The sequence below is a fragment of the Ochotona princeps genome, chromosome 11 (assembly GCF_030435755.1).
Source record: "Ochotona princeps isolate mOchPri1 chromosome 11, mOchPri1.hap1, whole genome shotgun sequence".
Taxonomy (NCBI): Eukaryota; Metazoa; Chordata; class Mammalia; order Lagomorpha; family Ochotonidae; genus Ochotona; species Ochotona princeps.
In genome coordinates this window covers 13,098,284-13,122,903 of record NC_080842.1, presented here as the reverse complement: position 1 = coordinate 13,122,903, position 24,620 = coordinate 13,098,284, and the positions used below count along the sequence as shown (strand labels likewise).

The 24,620-nt window shown below is 37.4% G+C and overlaps 1 protein-coding gene across 1 annotated transcript in view; it reads left to right on the top strand.

The window, feature by feature from the left end:
* WRN (WRN RecQ like helicase) overlaps positions 1-24,620 on the top strand; it is a 207,031-nt gene that overhangs the window by 99,974 nt on the left and 82,437 nt on the right. Inside the window, exons 7-14 of the mRNA XM_058669837.1 lie at positions 8,511-8,618; positions 9,485-9,603; positions 14,097-14,242; positions 15,006-15,154; positions 15,763-15,912; positions 17,084-17,150; positions 21,530-21,644; positions 23,969-24,368. Coding sequence (XP_058525820.1) covers positions 8,523-8,618; positions 9,485-9,603; positions 14,097-14,242; positions 15,006-15,154; positions 15,763-15,912; positions 17,084-17,150; positions 21,530-21,644; positions 23,969-24,368 — 1,242 coding nt within the window. The 5' untranslated portion in view covers positions 8,511-8,522. The remainder of the gene's footprint in view (positions 1-8,510; positions 8,619-9,484; positions 9,604-14,096; positions 14,243-15,005; positions 15,155-15,762; positions 15,913-17,083; positions 17,151-21,529; positions 21,645-23,968; positions 24,369-24,620) is intronic.

The following is a 24,620-nucleotide window of genomic DNA, read 5'->3' as shown; positions in this document are numbered from 1 at the left end:
TACCTATGAAACTGTGTCACATAATACAATGTAATTAATGAATAAATTAAAAAAAAAATAAAAAGAATAAGTCATCCTCAAAACCATTGTTCTGTCTCATTGGCTTGAATTAAATCATAGCTTTTGGGACTGGCATTGTGTTGTGGCCTGTGATGCTAGCATCCCCTCTACTACAGTAGCTGAGAGTGGGGCATTTTCCCTAAAGCACATGTTGGCTTCGTGGGTAACTGGTTGTTAGGTGAAATGATATTGTAAAAAGGGATCTAGGGTGGAGTCGGTGCTGGTCAAGGTAACACACAATGTCCAGTTAATTACAAGCCCTGTAAGATTTCATCTCGGGCCATATGAGGAAGCAGTAATAAATACGAAAGGGAAAGTAGACAGCCTAAGCAAGTTTTAGGTGGACTCTTGAAAACTTTCTCTGCAGTTTGTCATTTTATAATGGTTGTTTTCAGCTGACTGGCTATAGCTACTTACAGAACAAATTCATTAAAAATAATGAATTATTCAGGTGGATAGTGAAATTCAGTTACAAAGCACTTCAGTGTGCAGCAGCTTGAGTCCAGGTCAAGTCTTGTTCCTGATTTGTGGACACTGCGGCTTCTCACAGTGACACAGCAGAGGGAGGCTTTTCCCCTATTGCTACCATTTTAAATAGTGTTTTTATGGTGTTTAATTGGTTTCATTTACACTTTTCCAATTGACTTTGTTAATGTAAAACTGAAGCCTATACATTTTTCAATTATAAATATTAAAGTAACAGGTCTCTTTCTCTCTCAAAAAAAAAAATAAATAAAAGCAAAAACCTAGTACTTTAAAAAATTGTATGGACTTGGGTATAGTTGAGCTAAATGCTAATCTATGGTTTTATTTATGTTTTCTGGTTTGTTTGCTTGGGTGAGCTTGGAGGGAAATGAATTTTAGCATAAATCTGTTAATAGATTAAGGAAAGTGTTGAAAGCCTCTTTTAATTAGGGAATTTAGTGATTGCTTTTTTTATGGATTCTTTGGTTCCTCTTTGTTCTCTTTTACTCCATTTTCCTCTTAGTTCATAGGCAAGTGGAAAGAAACTCAGGAGAATGTTTTGTAAGTTATATCTCCTATAATAAATTATAGGTTGTGTGTGTCTATACAAGTGGGATTTAAAAAGTTCCTGAAAGGATGATAATAAAGGATAAACACATTTTGCATGAACTTTATGAAATCTTCTTCTGTGAGTATATATGTGTGTAAGCTGGTTGCTGGTAAATTTAGATAAACTCAGTGTAGAAGATCATATTTTCAGAAAATCTGTGATATAGTAATTTAAAAGAAATTAAGCCCAACATTAAAAAATGACTGTGCTGTTGATTAACTCAGAAAGGCTTTTTGATTGAAGGCTGCCTGTCAATAAAAGTAATATTTTATGCTGGTAAAACCCAAACTGTTTAACCGAAATCATGGCAGTAATAACCAAACTGAATTGCTGGATCATTCATTTCTTTAATTTCATAAGCTTTCTGTGTTAGGTTATTTGGAAGTACTTATTAATCCTTACTTGTAACTTGTCAATGAAATCTTTCTTTGCTTATATACATATGACAAACTGGATGAGTATAGGAATATCAGAGATATTGGTCTCCTCATTTATACTATACTTGGCAATCTACCACATACAGTTTGTGTAGTATAGTTAAAGAAAATATATGCATGTTGAAAGTCAGTACTCCTTGGATCAGGTACAATGAGTGAGAATGATGAATTACACTGGATAAATGAGTCCACTGACTTTTCTCTGTTCTAATTTATCATTTAAAAGAATTTTCTATCCATGAGGTACCTTAGTGCTAATTAGTTGTTGATACACGTACACCCCATAATATGTTAACTAATTTATACTGCACATTCTTTTTTTTATACTGTACATTCTTGATCTTTCTGAAGGGACCCCAGGATATTATAGGAACTAAAGTAAATAGCATTGAAAGGTAATTACTACTACTATCAGTATCCCAACCCTTTTATAACTATAGTTTAGATGTGGCACCATATTTATCACTGCTAATCTTCACATTAACCCAGTGATCATCAATAATGCAAGAAATACAATAATATCATAAGGCAGATTAATGTACATAGTTAATATACATGTATAGTTTACAAATGAGGAAATGAAAATTTGGAGAGACAAAGTAACTTGACCAAGGTCATATAAATAATAGGGGATCAAGTGTCAAACTTGGACCTTCCAGAGAGTGCAAAGACAGACAATTATGCAAATATAGAATGAACACTTCATGGGTATTCAGTTTACTAGGGTACCAACAGGATGATAAAGTTGGTTCAGGAGGAACAAAAAATAAATAGATATTAAACAAGGAAGTTTAAGACTGCTGGGTTAGATACAAAGCTATCACATTGGGCAGTAAATCCTGTAGCCTAAGAGACAACAATTTCTGCTAGACAATCCAGTTGTATCTTTGCTAGACAGACATTTCTAAGTTAACAGATAAAATGTGGGATTTGTATTTTAAAATCCTTAGTAAGTAGCTAGCCTATTAAAGGTGTATTCCCTAATGAAACTGTCTTAGCAACAAAAGATATACCATCCTCTTTTGTTCTAAGTTTTGGATGATTTTTCTCTACACAATGCAGCATTGGAACTTAAGATTTCTGACTCTAAGTTCAGATTTATTTCCACTCTGGCTTCTTCTAACTCCTCATGGTGTAATTTTCAATATTAGAGCATTCTGTTAACTTTTGCGAAGTCAGCTGGTCTTTGTTATTAGTTTTCCTTTGTGCACAGTGATGGCTTATATAGCCTTATTCATCAGAGAAACATTGTGGAACTCAGTGGATATTTGTAAAATTTATGTGACTGTCCAAAATGAAAAAATGAAATTATAGCTTATGCATTGGCCACTATTCATTTATGACACTTTGTTAGCAAATTCAGAGCAGTTGTAAACATTCTTACATTTTCATTAAATGATTATTTATAAAACAATATCTTTAATCAGATCTGCCTTTATATAGAGCAAAATAGAATTGAATAATTTGGGGCATTAAGTGAAAATGTGTCCAAACTGAGCAGTATGTTAAGAGTTAACCATTAAATTAATATTTTTCCTGGAACTTGAAATGTTTATCTGTATGTCCCGTGTAACTTAACTGTAGCTTTTGTTTTTTGTTTTTCAAACGGATTGGGATGCTTTATTCGGTTTAGGCCTCCAGCATTTAGGGAAGCCAGTTACCATGGTAACAGTAGGTATTAATTTCCTCACCTTAGTTGGAAGTTTTAGGAGCGAAGAAATTTCTGGACTTTTCCACTGAAACTCAGCTTTCTGCTGAGACTGGTTTTTAGTCTGTCCATTGTTTGGAGATGACATTCTTCTAAGTGGGAAAAATGAGGAGTCGCTGTGGAGATGAATTTCTGTTCTGTCAGAGTGAAGAAGAGTATGGTTGATGTATTGGTGTATGTTCTTACAGGCCTTCAAGGTATCACACAGCCTACACAGACACTTTTTTTTTCCCACTTGATAAGTTTCAAGAGTACCATTTATGTGACTGTGGTGTGTTGCTTTGTGGGTGCACCATCATTTACCATCATTTATTTTTATGAGATGATGAAAGTGGTTCTCAAATTGAGCTCTCAAGGAATAATAGTGGGGTTGCATAGTTTGCCAAGATGGTCTGCTGGCTTGCTGCCCCTTCTTACCTCTGCCTGTGTGACTCGTGAGGAACAAGAAATGGAGAAGTTGCTGTTGTCAGTTGTTCTGGAGGAGTGGATGCTGAAGATCTATCAAAAAAATACGGAATGACACTAATCCCAAGGCAAAAAGGATGCACTTTGATGTAAATTCACAAAGGTTCTCAGAAGAGTATATAGCATCCTTGAAGAAAAACATCTTGAAGGGACCTTATTGTTTGGTAAAGAAGTTCTAAAGCCAACTGGGAGTAAAATACTCAAAATGATAAATACTTTGAAACATGCAAGATAGTATGAAACAGAATGGAAATTTAAGACTGATTATGACATTAGGTGTAGTCTAAAAATATATTTCAAGCAATATGCTACCTTATTCATGGAGAGGTGTTTGTATATTGAATATTAACTGCAGTTTAGCTCTAAATAATGTCATAAAAATGGTGAGACTAATGAAATATTCTACTTCCTACAGTAATTTCTTTCATCTTTAGGAGTTGAAGTGCAATTAGCTATTTCATATTGACAGCCCAATAGAAGATTTATGAGTTAAAAGGAAAACATTAAATTACTCCCCCAAACTGACATCTGAAACTACATTTGAGCATTTGGAATAATTCAGTCAAAAATGCAATGATCACTTGGGAGACATTCTAACATGTATTGCCAAAGATTCATGGATTCAGAGTCAAAATTCAGTTTGGTAATAGTGGAAATGACTTTGGGCTGGGTATTTGGCCCAGCAAAAAGATGCCAATATATATATAAAATATAATGTCATAACGGGATTCAGGATGTGAGTCTGGCTCCTGCCTCCAGCTTCTTGCAGATGCAGATCCCGAGGGGCAGCAGCCTGGCCCAAGTAATTGGATTCCTGCTACCCATGTGAGAGAACTAGGTTGAGCTCTTGGCTTCAGCCCAGCCCAGCTCCAGCTGTTCCAGAGATCTGGGGAGTGAACCTTCAGATGAGATGTGTTTCCTGCCGTTGTCTCTCTGCTTCTCTGCTCCTAAAGAAATAAATAGTTCAGAAATGAGGTTTTAATTGAATACTAAAGAAGAATCGATAGTACTAGTAGAGCAAAGTCAGTGTGTGTCTGAAAGTGTTAGTATTGAGATAACGTGATATAAAGGCTCAGTTGCATTGAGTGTTTATTATATCAGCAGAAATATTTAACAGACTGAGAAACTATTCGATTTGAAGGATTTTCATGTGCTTACATTTACAGAGATTGAATTGTTAGAATCTGATTAAAAGTGAAAACAGAAGTGTTCTGTGCATTGGAATAAAGGCTCTGCTTTTGTAATTTGCCACCAGTGTGCTAACAAAGCTTACCAAGATTGCTATATAGAATTTGAAGACAGTGTTATTAAAAAGTGCTTATGCATTTTAGAGTAGAGCATAAAACCTTGTACTTTGGCATTATTGGGAAATAAAAGGGATTGCATGGTAGTTTCACCAAGTCAGAAAAAATGGAAAAAGAGAAAGAAGAATCTGGAGGAAACAAGATGAAATATTAATCACAGGTGGAAGGGAAATCTTACATTTTCATATACCTGTGAGTGCAGAAGTCAGACATGTTCAAATTAAAAAGCAGAATGATAGCTAGCAACACAAGTTCCAACAACCTTTCCTATAGTGATAAATGTTGAAAAATTGTACATAATGGTAGACAGGTGAGATAATTTCAGGAATGTCCAACTAGAGAAAGTCAGAAAACACGTGCATTGTTTGTTTCAAAGCAGTTTTACAACATGAAATGCTGTGAGATGATAAAAGATGCGTTTTTTGGGAAAGATGTGTTGAGGTTGCTCATACTCAAACAGCACAGCAAGTGAATATGTAAATAAAAATTCTTTTATGTTGTGATTTTGATCCTTTCCGGATTCTTATCTTATCGAGAACTAAAGCCGACATGTGTGTTAGAAGATTGCTCTTATTGCAAAATATTCCACAAATTCACTTTTTTGTATGCTTTTTCATCTGCTCCCAAGATCTGAGTAAATTTGACAAACATGTTAGGTTTAAACACCATTTTATTTTCAAATTTGTTTGCCTGGAAGCAGCTAGATGGAATTTTGTGCATAAAAGAGATTGTTTACATCTAAAAAGATAGCTATTTCGAATTAAAGTGTTTTTAGTGTTACAGGTAACTGCAGGGAAGAATTATTGAAGTTTATTTCTGTTGTGACAATATAAATGAATTCCATGATTCTACAGTTGTTTTTATGTAGTTTGTGTTATTTACAGAAACTTCAAATTTCTCGTAATGACCTAGTCTGAGTTTAGGAAACCTTTTTTACAGAAATGTAAAATATGTTTCAAGGTTTCAGACTTTGTGGCAAATATGGATGCAATAACCACTAACACTTATAAAATGCTTCACAGATAATAAAGCATGTATATGCATATGCTGTATTATATATATTACCTGATGGCTGTATTACTTGAAAGTAATGCATGTGGTATAAGACCAAGAGTTGAGTTACCAGTTCCTATTCTGTTTATCTTAGATGTTACCCAACACCCAACTTTGTGAATGGTTCAGACTACAGGATAGCACCAAATGTAGGTGGAGATTTTTTTTTTTTTTGAAGGAGTCCCATCTGGTGAGAAACAGATTGCATAAGTATAAATGTCTCTCCAGCATTAGGGCACATTATGCCTTTGGATCAATAGGCTAGTTTTGGCAATGTGTCCAAAATCAGCATACAAAGGAAGCTTTGTTGGTGTGGGGACTCCTATTGCATAGTCTCTTCCTTATTCAGCTTATCTGACACACTCCATCTTCCAGCCAGATATTAGAAATCTATAATTTGAGGATTATTTATAATAAACTAAATAGCTCAGCTCTGTCTTGCCAACCATATTTTCTGGATAGGAATTCTTTGGTGTTTTTCTTCTGGTAAACACTCATAATAGGTTTTACAAGGCAACCCTCTGGTTGGAACATTTACTAGGAACCTTGCTTGAGGTCTTTCATTTTCTGTCTTCCCCAGCAGGGAAAAAGTGAGTTATAAACCTGTTGTTAACACTTTCCTTCTCAATGTGCAAGAGCAGTGGAGTTCTGTAATAGAAAATTTAAGTTTGGTAAAGAAATTGTTTAAAACTATTGCTCCATAAATGATCAGTATTCTTAGTTTTGGGCTCTTGCTTGGGAAAATAACTAGTTCAAATGGATAGTTTTGGATATTGCTTAATTCCTTCAGGGTTTGTACTGCTGAATTATATATCAAATGTAACAGGGTATTCCTAAATCTTAAAACCGTTGCTATGATTGTTTAACATGAACATCATGTTTCTTACTGGAAACTTTTAGGGGTCTGTCATTCAAGTGTGCTATATATACTGTTATTAGAAATTTAAGATAATTGACTGGGGTGATACTCTGCTGGCTCTGTCTTCAGACCAGAGAGGGTATACCTAAGAAGCCGTTGAACTTGATTGGACAATAAGATGCTGGACTCTATGTTTGGTATATGCTTGCAATGGGGAAATCTCAACTGATCTTGAACTGTGGTTATGCAACAAGGTGGAGGAATCCACCATGGTGGGAGGGTTTGGGGAGGGGTGGGGAGAACCCAAGTACCTATGAAACTGTGTCACATAATACAATGTAATTAATGAATTAAAAATAATAAATAATTTAAAAAAAGATAATGAGAACTAAGGTAGGGTTTAGGAATTTACAGGACATATAGGGTTACTTCAGTATAGCATAAGTCACTCCACAGTGTGGATCCGTTTTACCATTAACAAAAAGAATTTGTGATGATTCTCTTATTTACTGTTTTCTTTAACCGTACTTTAGCTTGGGATCCCTCAAAGCTAACAGGTTAAAAAAGATTCTCTAAGAAATTCTTATTCTTTGGGAAACTTGTTCACTTGATCAGCCAAGAGCATTACAAAGTCTCTAATAGAAGAAGTGCTATTATCTGCCTTCAAAACTAATCCTTCAAATAGACTTGTAAACAAATCTGTTTTGCTGAATTTATGTCTATATCTTAGCACAGATGATAATCATACAGGAAACTAAATTGATGATGCCGACAGCCAAGACTGTTAATGAAATAAAGGGTATTCTTGCTAGAATTTCAAAACTGTTAGAACCTTAGAACTCAAAAAGACTTTAGAACTCAAAATGGCTGGCTTTTTTTTTAAAGCTTTATATATGTTTAGAGGCCAGAACCATGGTTCAATAGGCTAATCCTCTACCCTCTGATGCTGGCATCCCATTTGCAGGCAGAGGATTAATATGCTATTCTGTGCTGACCTCTGACTTATTTTAAATGGAAGAATTATTAAATATATAGAGTCATTAGATGTAGCATAGTTATCAACTTCATTTATAGCTCTTAGAAGATATGCTTGGGCTTCCATGTCATAACTTGATTTCCATATGTGTTTAAGTATGGGTGTTGGGCCTGTCGGTTAAGACTGGTTAAGATGCCTGTGTTCTTTATTGAAGTGTCTGGTTCCTGGGTTCCACACTTGGCCCTGTTCCTGATTTCAGTTCCCTGCTAATGCAGACCCTGAGGGGCAACAGTTATGGCTCAAATAATTGGATCCCTGCTGCCCATGTGGATGACCTGGATTGAGTGACTCCTGGCTAGTGGCAGTCCCACTGTGGCCATTGTGAACCTTTGAGGAACAAAACCATTGAATAGGATCTCTTTCTGTTCCTTTTTCTCTTGGAAAAAAAAAAAAAAACCCAAGAAATGTGTGTTTGATATTTAGTCATATGGAAAAGGCTATCTGGATTTTCCTTTAAAGATTGTGCTTTATTTTCCCATAGAGTATTTATTTATTTATTTATTTTATAACTAGGGCACTCTCAAAATGAATTTCAAAAGACTGGAAAAGACTCCACAGCAGCGAAAGATTCCTGAATGGATGTCTGCGCAGAGTATAAGATGTGTCTCAGAAAAAACGAAGGTATGGTGTTCCCTGGTTGTTCCTACAGCTGGGAAATTTTGGCTCCGTGAGCCTGTGCAGCAGGGCAGCTCTGACTTCAGACCTTCCTGGAAACTACATAATGAACCACGAGCTAGTTGCTGAGTGGGTGAATGGGAATAAATTTGAATTGGGTTTACAAAATAAGGTTTTTTTTTAATTAAAAATTCATGTATTTATTTGAAAGACATATAGGGAGCTAGAGAATCTTCCGGCCACTGACCATTCCCTGAATAGCTGCACTGGCCAGGGTGGGGCCGGGTTGAAACTGGGAGCCAGGAGCTTGGGCCATCCTCCACTGCTTTCCCAGATATATTAGCAGGGAACTGGATCAAAAGGAGAGCAGTCAGCACTCAAATCAGTTTTCATATGGAATACTCACTGTGCCCCAATGCACAAAATAAGATTCTTAATGCATACTTTTCCTTTTTATAGCTGTTTTACATGATTGCCCCTACTAGTTTTTTTTTTTTTTCCAATTCAAGTGGCAATTTAGACAATATTAAATTTGTTGAATTTTTTGGTTAAGCTGGTTTAAGCCCTTATGAACTTGAGGTCTGTCAACCAATCTTCTCTTAAGGTGACACTGTTGAATCTAAAATATAAAAAAATACAAAATATAAAAAAAATTCTCATGAGGAATGAAACACTGTAGAATAAGTTTTTTATTAAAATAAGATTAGAGGCTGAATATAAACTTAAAAATAATTATATAGAGATGACATCATTGTAAATCCTTCTGACTTCATTAGTGTATAAACATTTATTGATAAATCTTAGAACTTTAGGCTGTTAATCTTCTGGTAAGTAATGTGGACTTTTTAATGATTATTTTGAATTTTATTTAGCTCAAGACATCTACTCAGAAGAGTGTTTTTGAAGATGATCTCCCTTTCTTAGAATTCACTGGATCCATTGTGTATAGTTATGATGCTAGTGACTGCTCTTTCTTATCAGAAGATATTAGGTAAGAGATTTGAATTTTCTCATGTAAAGTTGGGTCATTAAGAGATAATAACTATGATGATAATATTTATAAATATACTGAGTTTTACACATAAGGTGTGTTCAATAGATAACTGTATCACTACGTTTTATTCTACTTTTTTAGTAAAAAAGTCACAGAATTTGTAATTTGCTGTTTGATGAATACTTTTTTATTGATTTTTTTTACTTAAAAAGTTATATATAGAACTACTGAACATACTGTATTTATTTTGCCAATTTTGGAAAAAATGCAAGAATTATTCAATCTCTAAGTACACCTCTAACCTCTAAGAGTCTCCACTGCTCCACTTCTGATTCAGCTCCCTGCTAATGACCTGGAAAAAGCAGCAGAAGATGGTCCAAGTGTTTGAGCCCCTGCACCCTTGTGGGAGGCCCAGAGGAAACTCCTGGCTCTTGGCTTGAGCCTGGCCCACCTCTGGCCTCTGCAGCTGTTTAGGGAGTGAACCAGCAGATGAAAGATCTCTTTCCCTCTTTTTTTAGTTAACCCTGACTTTTAAGTAAATGAATCTTTTTTAAAAAGAAAAAGAACACTAGAAATGACTATTAGTACTTTCAAGTTTCTTTGTTAAACTACATCTCTGCAGTGTTTCATAAGCAATAATAGTAAAGCAACTGAAATATTTTATAGACAGAAATAGTAAGGTATTCATTCAGATTTTCTTTAAAGTTGTTAGGCCTGTTCCTTTTTAGTTTATTAGACTGTTATACTTCAACTTTAAAAAAGCAAAAGTTTAGCTATTTGTGAATGATCTCTTGATGATACATGGAGTCTAGAAGTATATTCAGTTGTCCTACTAGTTAGCTGAGCACTTGTGGGTCTCATTGTGTTGAACTAAATGCATTTCAAAGAGAAGGTAAAATCCATTATTTATGATTGTAACAGCTCTACCAGTTTCCTGTTCACACTGCTGTAGTGTGTCTGCAGGCAGTGAGCATTAAGTAATTGGAAAACTGTAGTTTTATTGAATTGTATAATAGAATATGGGCAATTTTTCTATTGTTTTGATTTTCCCTATTCTCCAGCCACTTTAAAGCTTTTTCTGCCACAAGTTTTCAACAAGTTGATAATGATGGGCATTTGTGTAGTATATTTTACTTATTCTGCCTGGCATTCATTGAGCTTATCATTTTCATAAAATCCAAAGAATTTCTGCAAATATTTTATTCACTTGCTAGCCTTTGTTTCCTTCTGAACTTTGAATATACCTACATTATGTGGCGTGATACCGTGTCACAGGGAATGAAATTTCTTTTCCTTCTTTCTGTTTTCCCTTTTGATCTTTTTTTCCTCCTCTGCTCCAGTTTGAATAATTTCTTTTACAATGTCTTCACGTTCACTCATTTTTTTCTCCTGTAGTATCTGATCTGAAGTTTATCCTGTCTTATGAATTTTAAATTCCAAATTATATATTTATATTTTATTTGGGAGAGAATTTGATCCGCCAACAGCTGCTGGTTCACTCCCCAAATGCCCACAAGAGTTAAGGCTCAGCGAGGCCGAAACAAGGAGCCCAGAACTCCATTTGAGTTTGTGACATGATTGTCAGGGATCTAAGATGAGCCGTCACGGCTGTCTCCTAGGGTGCACATTGACAGTGAGCTGGAATGGGGAACAGAGCCAGGACTTGAGGCTATGCACTCTGAGATAGGCTCAGGCTTCTTAAGTAACGCCTTAACTTACTGCATCAGATATCTGTGTCAAAGTTTAAGTTTTAGATCTTGTTTTTTTTTTAAAATCTCTAGAAATCCAATTTGGTTCATTTAAATAATTACAGATGTGCTCCATTTTGGCTGTCATCATATTCATGTTTTAAATCCTTGACCATGTTCTGTGTATGTATGTGTGTATGTATAAAATAGTTGTTTTAATGTACTTTTCTGTCAGTTACGTTGTTCTGTTTTTTTTTTTTTTCTGATTATTCAGTGATTTGTCTCCATGCTTTCCTGTTTCTTACCATGGCTGTCAATTTTTTTTTTCATTAGACATTGTGAATTTACCTTACTAAGTGTTAGCTTTTTTGTCTGCTTTCACAGAAAGGAGCTTTGTTTGTTTCAAAGAAAGGTAGCTTTGAATTTTGAGGCTTGATATTAAGCTTTGCTGGGGCAAGTCTTATGGCTGCCTTTACTCCAAGGGTTAGCTAACTTTACCCTTGGAGTAAAGGTTAAGTTAGCTCTCTAAGTTGTGACCCCCCCCCTTAGAGTCTTTGCTGACTGCCCAAGTGATCAATGATTATCTGTTGTATGATTTGGAAAAAGTTGTTGTTTATTTACTTTTGAGGTTGAAGAGAAAGAGATAGTGTAAATGCCTTCCATCTGTTCATTCCTCACATGTCTGTAGCGGCTGGAGCTGGGCTGAGCTGGGCTGAGCTGGGCTGAGCTGGGCTGAGCTGGGCTGGGCATCCACAGCCACTGTTAGGAGACAGGAAGTCAGGCTAAATCTCCTGCAAGGTGGCAGAAGCCCAACAACCTTACCCATCAATGAGGTCTTACATATCAACAGAAAACTGGATTTAAGAGTTAGAAACAATACTCTAGTAGAGAGACTCTGATATGGGATGTGGGTGTCCCAGCCAGTGGTGGACATGCCAGGCCAAATGCTGGCCACCACTCCGATGTTTCAGAAGACACTATCTCCTCCTTCAGAAACAAATCTCTGGCTGTGCTTTGCATGGCCTCCTAGGTTCAGCCTATCGTGGTAGTCAAGGGGGAACTCAGGGAGACTCCTGTGACGAGCTCTGGAGGCCTTTTTTCCTGCTCAGGTCTCTCCTCTTGAGAACTTCTACCCCACAACTCCCTGGCTCATCTCAGCCTTCTCACTTCAGGGTATCTTGGTATTCACCTCTCTGTCTGTGGTCTGGAGCGTGTTCCAGGCAGAATGCTGGGGCACTGAAGGCTCACCCTCTGTCTCCCCTCCCTCAGGACAGCCATACAGTAGATAGCAGCCCTATGCTGCCTGTTGTCTACTGTATGGAAGCAGTTGTTGTAAATATTTTGTCCAGATTTCAATCTATTTATGTTGAGAATATGAGTCTAGTCCTTGCTAATCCATCTTGGCCTGCTATAGCAGTTGTTTCTAGTTTTTAAAGCTTTTGAAAAACATTTTTGAAGTGATTGAATAATGAGATACAAACAATAATACTGTAATGAACAGATGCTCCCAACCATATCACATCTCAGTACTTATTGGCTTCAAACCTTTAAGAAATGAAAATATAAAATATGTCTGATGCCTCTCATGTGTCCTTTTTGATACCTCATCCTGCCCCCAGTGTCACATCTCCCTGAGATAGCTCATGAGTTAGGCATTTACTGTTCCCTCATGTGGCTTTCTAGTAGTACTTTGCAATTTTATATTCCTGAATATTACATAAATTCAGTTGCCTATTTGAAAGCTTCAAAAAGTGCTATTAAGCCATGTGTATACCCTGCAGCCTATCCTTTTCTCTACAAGATTTTGAGAATATTTCTAGTTGTTCTATCCATATGGCTGCATTTTAACTTGTACACGATTTCCCACTCTTTCAAACCAGCCTGTCACATTTTGTCCACCCTCTTGGTGGAAATGTTAACTTGCTTCCAGTTTTGTGCCAGCAGGAGCACTGCTGTAGTGGACGTTGTTTAAAGCATTTGTGTCTCTCTGTGAAGACACAAGTATTATGTATTTATGAAGAAAAACTTGTCAGGTCACAGTGTTCATAGATTTTCTAGTAGCTATTGTCCATGTTTTTCCCTAGAGGATTTTGCCAGCGTCTGTGCTCACCTGTAATGAGCAGTCCGCACTACTGAATCCTTCCCGCCACTCGATATTCCGAGGCTTTCATTCAGGCAGAATTCAATTTATGTTTCTCTGGTTTCTAGTGAGAATTAGTTGCATTGCATATTGAACTTCATTGGCTATTTAGATTTTCTTGTGTTTATTTTTCTCCATATTTTCTTCCAAATTCTTTGTCTTTTTCTACTTATTTTTTCAGAGCATTTTTAATATTTGCTGGCTTTTTATTATCAGTTTGTATGAATCATAGGCAAGCTAGTCTGTGATTTGTCTTTTTTTAAAAAAATAATTATTTGGTTTTGAAAGGCAGAGAGAGAAAAAGAAGGGGAGAGGGAGCAACCGAGATCTTCATCTGCTGTTTCATTTCCCAACCAGCTAGGGCTGCTTCAGGCAAAAGCAGGTAGCCAGGAACTCCATCTAGGTTTCTTACATGGGTGGCAGGAACTCAAGTATTTCAAACACATGAGTCATCATTTGCTACCTTCTGTGCTCAGTAGCAGAAAGCTGGTTTGGACTCCCAATTGGATCTTAATCCGAGGCAGTTCAGATATAAGTTGTGGGTGTTTCAAGTGGCAGCATAAAGTGCTGTACCATAAAACTCACCCCAGAGTGGTTTGTCTTTTAATATTTCAATGATGTGTTTTAATGTAGTCACTTAAACGCTGTTTTTCCCCCTTTAGCATGAGTCTGTCTGATGGTGACGTGGTAGGATTCGACATGGAATGGCCACCAGTATATACTAAAGGGAAACGAAGTAGAGTTGCACTAATTCAGTTGTGTGTGTCAGAGAGCAAATGTTACTTGTTTCACATTTCTTCTATGTCAGGTTGGTACCTCGTTTCTTTGATGTTTATATGCCTGCTAATTATACTGCATTAACTTTTTAATCTATCAAATTAAGCTCTTTTAGCTTAATTTTTAGCATTTATTTCTTCCTATTTTATATTTATTTACTTAACGTCTTATATGATTCAGTCAATCCTCTTTCGTTTAACTTTCTTAACACCCTGTAGGTTTGGTATTTTCCTTGTTTACAGTGGCCAACCAGGAATATGCACACTGCTGGTACTAGGAAAGGTGGTATTTGAAGTGTAAGCAAACCTCACAAATACTTGGGTTTGGTTCCAGACCAGCACATTAAGTAAATCACTGAGAATTTTTGATTTTCCAGTGTGCATATAAGTCATACAGCATTGTGTTAAGCATGTCACAGCATTATGTTAAAAAAAAAACCAAGGAACGTTCCTTATTAAAAATTCTTTAGTGCTAACAGTCATCTGTTAACCCTTGAAAAGATGGCACTGTACACTTGCTTCACACAGGATAGCCACAAGTGTTGATCTGGGAACTGCTCGGTGTCTGCAAAGTATGGTAAAATGGAGTTCAGTACAAGGAAGTATGTCCGTGGTTCTTGATCCTTGTGATTCATGAGTCAGGATGTTTTGTTATAGGTAGCAGAAGGTGAATGTGTTTCTGAATTTAAGCTTAACATAAGCACAAATTTAAAATAAGCATGGAATATGTAAGTAGTAGAAAATAAATGCATCATTCTTTAGAAAATTTATGGAGCTAACAATAAAATGGTACAGTCTTTCCACAGGGATTAAAAATGCTGCTTGAAAATGAAGCAATTAAAAAAGCAGGTGTAGGAATTGAAGGAGATCAATGGAAACTCCTGCGTGACTTTGACATCAAGTTGAAGAGTTTTGTGGAGTTGACAGATGTTGCTAATGAAAAGGTAGAAATAATACAAATATTCATAAACAAGGTGATTTTGTGCACCTCAGAATGTGGCTTATATCCAAATATTAGATGTTTGAAAAATGTAATTAAGCAGTAAAAAAGTTCAATTGGAATGTTCCATAATGACAACTTTCCTTCTGAGCTAGTCTCAGCAAGTATTTTCTTTAAGCAAATTCTACCCTCTTTCCCCACCCTCACCCCATTCTTAATATTATCTTACTTTGTTTATATATGTATATATTTAAATATTGTATCTTAAGAGATTATATTTCTAATGCAGTTATGACAATTTTTTTTTCTTTTCAAAGAGTGTACTGCAGCTCTTTGGTGTCATGCTGTTGGTGGAAATTTGACCACCATTTCTACTATTCATATTTCACTTATTTTATTTAAGGCATCATTAAGTTCCCATATTTTACAAAGTAAAGACTATAACGTTGAATTTTGTTTTTTTATCTGAAGATTTATTGATGACTATCACTGGGTTGCTTTTTGGTGTAGGATTTCTGATTTTATTTGTGGCATGGCCATTGGGTAGTATTTAAGAATATCAGATAACAAAAGGAAACACCTTTTTCTATTCTGATTTTTCGTGACTTCCAGCTGAAAAGCACAGAGACCTGGAGCCTCAATGGTTTGGTTAAACACCTCTTAGGTAAACAGCTTCTGAAAGACAAGTCTATCCGCTGCAGCAACTGGAGTGATTTTCCTCTCACTGAGGACCAGAAGCTCTACGCGGCTACTGACGCTTACGTATGTAAAGATCTGTACATTGTGGTGTATCTTTAAACTCTCTCCTAAAGTACCTTAGAAAAATTGCATTGAGATACTGGCACAAACTCAACTGAAATATCTAGTGTCAATTTGGCATTAAAAATGCTTAGGAAGACATTTAGTGGTACTGTGAATTCTCGATGTTAATTAGCAAGTACCAGTCAACAGACTGTTCACTGCTAGTTATTGCCATTGTCATGCAGCCAAAGTAATGTCCTGTTTGTACCTTAAAAAAAAACATGGACCTTCTAAAAACATGGAAGGCTAATAGCTGAGACTGAGCAGGCACAAATGGAATTCATGAAGCATTTGATATGCAGGTAGCTCCAGAATAAAATTAATTATAAGGTCATTTCTATATTGAAAGTGCCTTATGTCATATTTGCATTAGAATTTTGGGTAAATTTAGAGAAAATGCTTCTAAATTTGGCTGCTAGATATTTTTCATAGTAGAGTAAGTCATACTGAAGTCTTACTATATATATATATATAATTACCATAGTTACTATTTAATTTAAAAACACATTTTATTTCATTGTGAATTCCCCCCCACCACCAATTCATACTTACATTCACAAATGAATGTTTTGTTTCCCTAAAGCATATTTTTTTAAGGAATGGAAACTCCTTTGATTCATAACCAGAATAAAATTTGTCAGGAAAATAGAATGATATGTTCCATTTACAAAATCACAAACTGTTGAGAACTAGCATGGTTCAACAGGAGTGTTTTTCTGAAGAATCAGTCTGACTTGGCTGTTCCTGTTACCAGTGCTTGGGTGAGGACTATCCCACACTGACGTCCTCTGCTGAGCTAATGAAGCTGAGGAGGTACAGAAGTATAGTCAAACATATTTCTCCTTAGGCTGAATTTTGTCAGGTTCTGTTTAGAAGCTGTTTGGTTTACACACCTGCTTGTAATATGTGGTATTGATAAGTAAAACCTCAGCTTTTATTTTAAGGCTTAGGCGGCTTAGTTTCTTTTCTCACAGTTGGTATAGTGGTTTAAAGCAGGACACACAGGTCTCCAACAAAATTGGGTGATTTCAGTTTTCTTGGGACTCGTTCACTGGATTTTTCTAAATATGAGACTTGTAGTTTTACTTTGGTTACCATGAACATGCATTTTTACTTTTCTGTTTTCCTGTAGGCTGGTCTCATCCTTTATCAAAAACTGGAAATCTTGGGGGATTCTATGATGTTTGCTATAAATAATGGTATGTAAGAACTGGAAATAAAACAGGAAATGTGCATTTGCTGATCTATGAGGTTTATTCACATATCTGCAAGGTGTTTATTGTGACAATCTTGAATGTCTAAATAGCATGGACACTAAGGTGAGCTCTCTCTAGGCTCTGTCAGAGTAGAATTCGAGGAAGCTGGTGCTTTGCTGCAGCAGGTGAAGCTGCTGCTTTTGAGAGGCTGTTGCTTTTCACACTGACTTCCCACATCAGAGCACCTATCTTGGCTGTCTCATTTCCAGTTTAGCTTCCTGCAAATGCACCTGGGAGGGCAGCTGAGGCTGACCCAAATGCTTTGGCTTCTAGCACCCATGTGAGAGATCTGAAGGTATTTGAGACACCTGACTTTAGCCTAGCTCAAACCAATCAGTTGTGCCAATTTAAGGAGTGAACCAATGGGTGGATGATCTCTCTGCTTTTCAAATAAATAAATCTTTTCAGAACATAAGAAAACATTAGCACTTGGAACTGTGCACTTAGCCTCGTAGTTAATATGCCTGTGTCTCAAAGCAGAGTGCCTGAGTTTGATTCCTATTTCTGGTTTCTGACTCCAGCTTCCTGGGAGGGTTTTAAACATAGAAGTGCCATGAGTTACATTAGACAAGAATAATTTGAGCATTGAAGAATGGATTGTAATAGAAAAAGTGCCATAATGGGAAGATCTTTGTCATAGCTATGACTATAATCTAAGTGGGAGGTAGTACTAACTTGAAATTTGAATTGGTTACTGATCTGAGGATGGAAATAGAGTCAAGATACATTTGATAGATCAGCAGAACCAATAGTATTTATAGGAACAAAGAAAAGCATTTGCCAACAATAACTATTCTGCTGGCATGAAAAACATGGATTGAAAAAAAAATTGACGTGGAAGAGCAAGATTTGGAATGAGAGATCCTATGGTTGATTTCTAAGCATGTTGGAGAAACGAAGCCTGTAAGATTCAGAGTGGAAGTGGCCAGTAGGTGCCAAGATTTTCAAGTACAGACTGTAATTGCATAGTTTGAGTTAAAGAACTATGACTAAGTAGTCATGATGTTTGATGTGTGTGAGTTGCAACAGGCATAAAAGGGTTAACAAGGATGGTGTGCATGAAGCCAAGTGAAGAGTTTAAGAGGCCCTTGTCAAATATATTAAATTGAGCTGAGTGAAAACTGCTAGACCTAGAATTATTCATTTGATTTTGCAATTTGTCAATAATTTGCAAACTTTTGCAATAGCAGTTTTAGTGCATTGGGTGACAAAGGAGTGCTTCAAAGAGGGAATGGTCATTTGGTGCATATATTAGCGGAACAGAAGAGTCTGTAGGCTTCAGTAACACAAAGGTATTGTAACCATAGTGAGAGTGAAGGAATGGGTTGGGGAGTAGAGATGGTGTTAACAGAGGGGTAAGTCATTGAAGGAATGTGTTCCAAAGCGTGTGTGAGCCACCTTCTTTTAGAAGCTTGGTTGAAGAGCACATAGATATTGATTCATACAACATGTGCATTGAAGGCCTGCTATGTGTCAGGCTCTGTTAGAGTTATTAGGGAAGATTCACTGGACAAAAGAGACCAAGCCCCTTCATTTCTTTTTATTTAACTGAAGTGAGGGGTGCCAGCCATGCGGATATCTGAAGGAGGTGCACTGAAGACTTGGTGAAGGAAAGTGCAAGAGCTCTGAGGGTGAAGCTTGCCTTGTTTAAGGAACAGTGAGTATAACTAGAGCAAAATGAGTAGGGGTAAGAATGTTAGGAAATGAAGCTGGGAAAGTAGCCTGAGCATTTAGGGTATTGTTGACTGTGAATCTGATTTAATGGTTTAGTAATGAAAAAGAACTATGATGGTGCTGGTGAGAAATCTTTGGAGGGTTTGGAGCAGAAGAATGGGAAGATTAGAATTTTATTCTAAAAGGGTGTTTCTGGCAACTGTGAGAGAGCACATGTTTAGGCAAGGAGTTGCAAAACTATTGTTGTAGCCCAGACAAGAGAGGATAATTGGATTAGGCCAGTGGCCGAAGACAATGGCGAAAAGTGGGTCCTTTAAATATTAGGAGTTAATAGTACATTGTGAAGGAACTGCTTATCAGTTCTTTAAGAGGTGAGAAGTAGAGTTGGTTAAAAGAATGGAGTATTTGGAGCAGATTAACTGATGATTGAAAAGGTCAGTTACAATGGAGAATTATTAGAAGAGAATTAGTTGAAGGCTGTGTAATTCTGTGTTGGACATACTTAATTTTAAATGTGTGTTGATATCCGAGAAGATACTTAGCTGACAGTGTAATTCTAAAATTCAGGGGAAAGGTTGAAGTTGGTGAGATCATCTTGGGAATATTAGTTAAAGCAGTGAAATTGAGTCAACTGGAATAGGGAAGGAATGAAATTAAGAAGAGGGGAGGGTTGACATTGAGGGTGCACCCTTATCTGAGATTGGGAAGATGAAGAGAAAGTAGCAGAGTAGACTGGGAAGGGGCACTAAGGACGGGGCAGGAGCAGGAGTTACATTCAGATCCCACATGAGAAAATGTTGAGGAGGGGAAGGTTATGAAGCATTTTAAATCTGTCTGAAGAGTTGCATGAAGTAAGGATCTAGAATGAACAGTTACACTTTAATAGTCTGGAAACCAAGCACCTTCTTCCACAGTGGTTTTTGCTGTGCTGCCGGAGGTGAAAGATCATTTGGAAATGGGAGCAGAAAAGCTCAGTGTGAGTGTGGACAGCTCCTCAAGGAATGGTGCTATAAATGTGAGAAACAGAAAATAATACAGCCTAATTAGCAGACTGGGGAGTGGAAATATGAGGTTGTTCTCTTTCTCTTCTAATTGTTCCTGTTCTCCTAGCGAAATAAGAAGTGTTGACATTCCTTTAGCAGAAGGGAGATAAGCAGGTGTCAGCAGCTCAAAGAGAAAGAGAACAGGTGTGAAGTAGTTATCCTGAGAGAGGGAAAGTGGGAAATGTAGGAGAATTAGCAGTCAGAACTAAGGGTTTATTTCAGAACTATATCATGAATTGAAAGTCAAATTAGTCATCAGAGTTGTCTTTTTGTTTTAGTTAAATCAGCTTCTGTAATGTAAGCATCAAGTATGTTAAAAATAAAGTCTTTAGAACAGGTTTTTTTTCTTTCCAGCTATTAAGGATTTTTTTTCAGTTTTTTGTTTGTTTTTACCTGTGGGTGGAGGGAAAGGAAGGGACAAATCTGTGCTCAAGAGTACAAAGGAATGATTGCTGCCATGCAACGAAGACAAGATATGACGGAAGCAGGAATAGGCAGTTAGTAGGAAGGAAAAGGCTGGCTGCGTTGGGTTAATGAAGGAAGGCAGGGAGTGGTGATATTCTTGGCAGTTAGGAGGTGAGGAGCGTGACTCTGGAATGTGTGTCTGAGGTCAGCCAAGGAAAAGATGGGTTAGAGATACAGAGGTCCTGGCGCTGAAAAGACCACACAGATAGAGCTTCTTCGTGGATGTTGAAATTATGAGGGATGATCATAAGAGCAGTTGTGGGAAAGACAGTGAGCCAGGTGGTGACGGGATATGAAAAGAGATGATTTTGCGATTGCAAGGTAACTACAGCACTCAGAAACAGGAGGTTGTATAGTTCCATGTCACAGGCTTCAGAGGAGCAGGGCTTCTTGTTTTCTTTCATCTTTCATCTGCTGATTCACTTCCCAAATGACTGCAATGGCCTGAGTCAGGCTGGGCTGAAGCAAGAAGCCTTCTCCAGGTCTCCTCTGTGGGTGCAGGGGCCCAAGGACTTGGGCAATATTTTACTGCTTTGCCAGGTACATTAGCAGGGAGCTGGGTCAAAAGTGGAGCAGCCGGGGCTAGGACCGGCATCCATTAGGGATGCTGGCACCACTGTGGTGGGAACTGGGCTTTTTGAAGGACAAGAATAGTAGTGATGAAGCAATTCATGGAAGAATAGGGTTTGGCAGAGGAGGGTAGGTCTTGTGCTGTTGATGGAGAATGCTGCAGCACACAGGACGAAGCCAGGGATCAGGAAGATGATCACTGTGTCGAGAAGGGCTTGCGTCTTATTTTGGTGATGACTGATCATGGACACAGTTGGGGAATCAGTGTTGGATAAGGTATGTTTATCAAACTTCATTATTAAGCAGTACATTGATTCCTGATTTTGAAATACTGCAGATGGATTGATATTTTCATTTCTGCGCTCATGACGTGGTTTGTACACAGTGTAAATACAGATCCTTGGAAAGGGTAGTAAAGTGAGGTGATTAGGGATTAGAGAAGGATGCGGTTTTGTTGGAAATCATTTATGGAAAGAAAGTGAAAGTCTGAATCTTAATACTATTCATTGAAGTGACTAAATAAATATCTGTTTTGTGATGTAGAAGTTAATATTAGTTTTGTCTTCCTAGGGGAGGAAATGCTACCTGGTGACGTGAAGAAACAGTTGACTTCCATCTCGGAGGAGGTGATGGATCTGGCTAAGAGGCTCCCCAACAGCTTGAGAAAACTGGAGAATCCACAGAGGTTTCATATTTGGTTTTTATAATTTCTGTTTGTTCTTGCTGCTTTTTCCGCTGTGTTGAGAATTACGTCCTTGGTGGTGGACTCATACAAATTGGTCTGAATACACAAGCACCGATTGATGTAAAAATCTGAGAAAGATCTTTCCACTTGTTAGGGAGTGCATCCAGTGGCTTATGGCTTTTCTGTTTGCTTTATGGGATGCTTTATGAAATAAAAAAGTTTAATGTAAGCTAAATTTATATTAGACCTTTGTGGAATCACATTTATGTTTTTGTCAAAGCATAAGAAAGCAAGTACACATTAAGTAAAATGTTTAAGATTCAGGATCCTGTTTCTGAATTATCTACTTAATTATGTTTGGTAATATGGTCACATGAAATCTGTAAATAAAAGTAACCTTTGTGTTTGGAAACTTCTTCAGCAGACTGAACAAAAGGCATTACGATTTTAAAGATTGTTTTACAGCTGTAGCACCAGATAGCTTCAGGTATTTGAGTCAAATATTCTATACACATTAGTAGACTTAGAACTACAGTGCTGTGTGGAAAGCTCATATTGGAAGCAGACTTCACCCAGGCCTTGACTGCTCACTAGATCTCTCAAGCAGAACTGCACTTGAACAGTGAATAATTACAATGTGTTCATACAATGTTTGAGGCAAAATATAATTTTTTAGGAATGTGAGGCCATCATAGGTCAGAGGGAATTCTGACTGAAAAACTGCAGTGTTTGCTGGTTTGTTTTTTTTCTTTTTTGGGGTGATTTTTATGATTTTGGTTGAGAGATTTAGAAAGTTGGTTCAGAGATTCAGCTCTTTTTCACTCTGTCCCTCTTCCCCCTTCAGCTGGATTGAGTATTTTTTTTTAATGATTTATTTATTTTTATTGGTAAGGCCGGTTTACAGAGAGAAGGGGAGAGAGCAATATCCTCCATCTGTTTATTCACTCCTGAAGTGACTGCAACAGTATTGCTGAGTCACTGGTTTAAATCCAGTCTTTTACGTTTGTGTGTAGCTGTCATGGACTTGTTGGCCTGCTGAGGACCGAGGCTGTCTGCACAGCAGTCATATGCACGACACCAATCCCGGAAAGGAAGGAAAAGTTCACTAGTGAAGAAGGCAGGATGGCCTTGGTATTTGTTAGGGTTTATTCACAACTTTATGTGAAATGTGTCATTAGCTGTTTTTCATGCAGAGTAAATGGGCCCTTATAGTCTCATTACTTGATCTGTGCCACAGTTGCTATGTATATATGATACAGCTTTCCCTGTGCATTTAGCAAATAACCTGAATCACATAGCTATTACTATTAAATTATTTGTTCATGTATGTGGCTGGATGTGAAACTAAGTATAAAATGAGTTTTGGGGGCATTGGCATGGTGGTGGGGGGATGAATTCTCCACCTATAGCACTGGCATCCCATATGGGCGCCACTTTGTGTCCCTTCTGCTCCACTTCCATTCTAGCTACCTGCTTATGGCCTAGGAAAGCAGTGGAGCATGATTCAAGTTCTTGGGACCCTGTACCCCTGTAGGAAACCCGAAAGAAGCTATCTCTAAGCTTCAGATCAGCTCAGTTCTGGCTAATCAGGAGTGAACTAGTGGATGGAAGACCTCTGTCTGCCTCTCCTTCTATAAAAATTAATAAATCTTAAAAAAGTATTTACTTGAGAGACAGAAACAGTGGGGGCACAGAGAAGGGAGAGAGACAGAGAGAGGTCCCATCTGCTGATCCACTTCCCAAATGCTTCGGATCAGGAACTGAATTCAGTTTTTAGTAAGGCCACAAGTCCCATGGAATGTTGAAGTGCTAAACTTGGCTCAAGAGTATCCTGTCAGCTAAAGTCATATAAGAGCGTTACTGAAACAAGAGCACTTGGGTGGGGCTGGTGTCATGGCATAGCATGCTAATCCTTTGCGTGCAGCACTGGTATCACATTTGGAGGCCAGTTCACGTCCTGGCTACTCTGCTTCTGATTCAGCTTCCTGGGGTTCTTGCACCCACATGAAAGACCTAGAAGCTCCTGGGTCCCAGCTCGGACTGGTCCAGCTCTGGCCATTGTTGGCGTTTGGCGTGTGTACCACTGGATAGAAGATGTCTGTCTTTCTCTCACTCTCTGTAGCACTTTCAAATAAAATAAATATATCTTTAAAAAGCAGAAAAAAAAAGTAGAAGAAAAACAAAGACTCACAAAACCCCTGAGTACTTGTGTTCTAAAGGATCTTTGTGGGAAGTTCAGTTTAGAAAGCTTTCATTGTTTAAAAATCTTTCAAAATTGTCCTTCTAGTTAATACTATTAAAGTTGAGTTTACTTTTCTTTTTAGGATTTCTGTACTGTTGAAGGATATTTCAGAAAACATATGTTCACTGAAGAAGATGATATTCGCTTCAACTAACATGAGCACAGAACTGAGCCCCAGTGATACTTTTAACTTACCACCGTTGGATGACTCAACTACTGGTGCAGACAAGAAGCAAATTAGAGAACAGAAAACTTGTAATAATGAGACAGGGGATGTAGCACAGGGCAATCTGATTAGATGTGATGGAGAAGGTGTATTTGGAAATAAAATGAAGCAAGAAGATAAATTTGAAGATGGAATAAAAGAAAATAAGTCAAAAGAGAATATGGACAGATTTTGTTTGATGTCATTAGATATTACAGAACAGGAACTCCAAATGCTGGAGCAACAGGCTCTGGAGGAAACCAACACATCTGCTGAGGTACTGAACAAGGAGCAGACACTGTCTAAATTCACTGACAGGGATCAACTGATATGTTTCTCCGAGAAGGAGCTGAGAGCAGATATTTTAGCTGTTCGAGGACATGAAGTCTGTCTCAGCTACTCAGCTCTGCAGCTGTAAAAACAGCCACTAACAATTGTAAAAAACAATGTGCTTGTGTTTTAATAAAACTTCACCTACAAAAACAAATAGTGGGGCGTCACTGGCTTACACACCAGTCTGCTGCCTCTG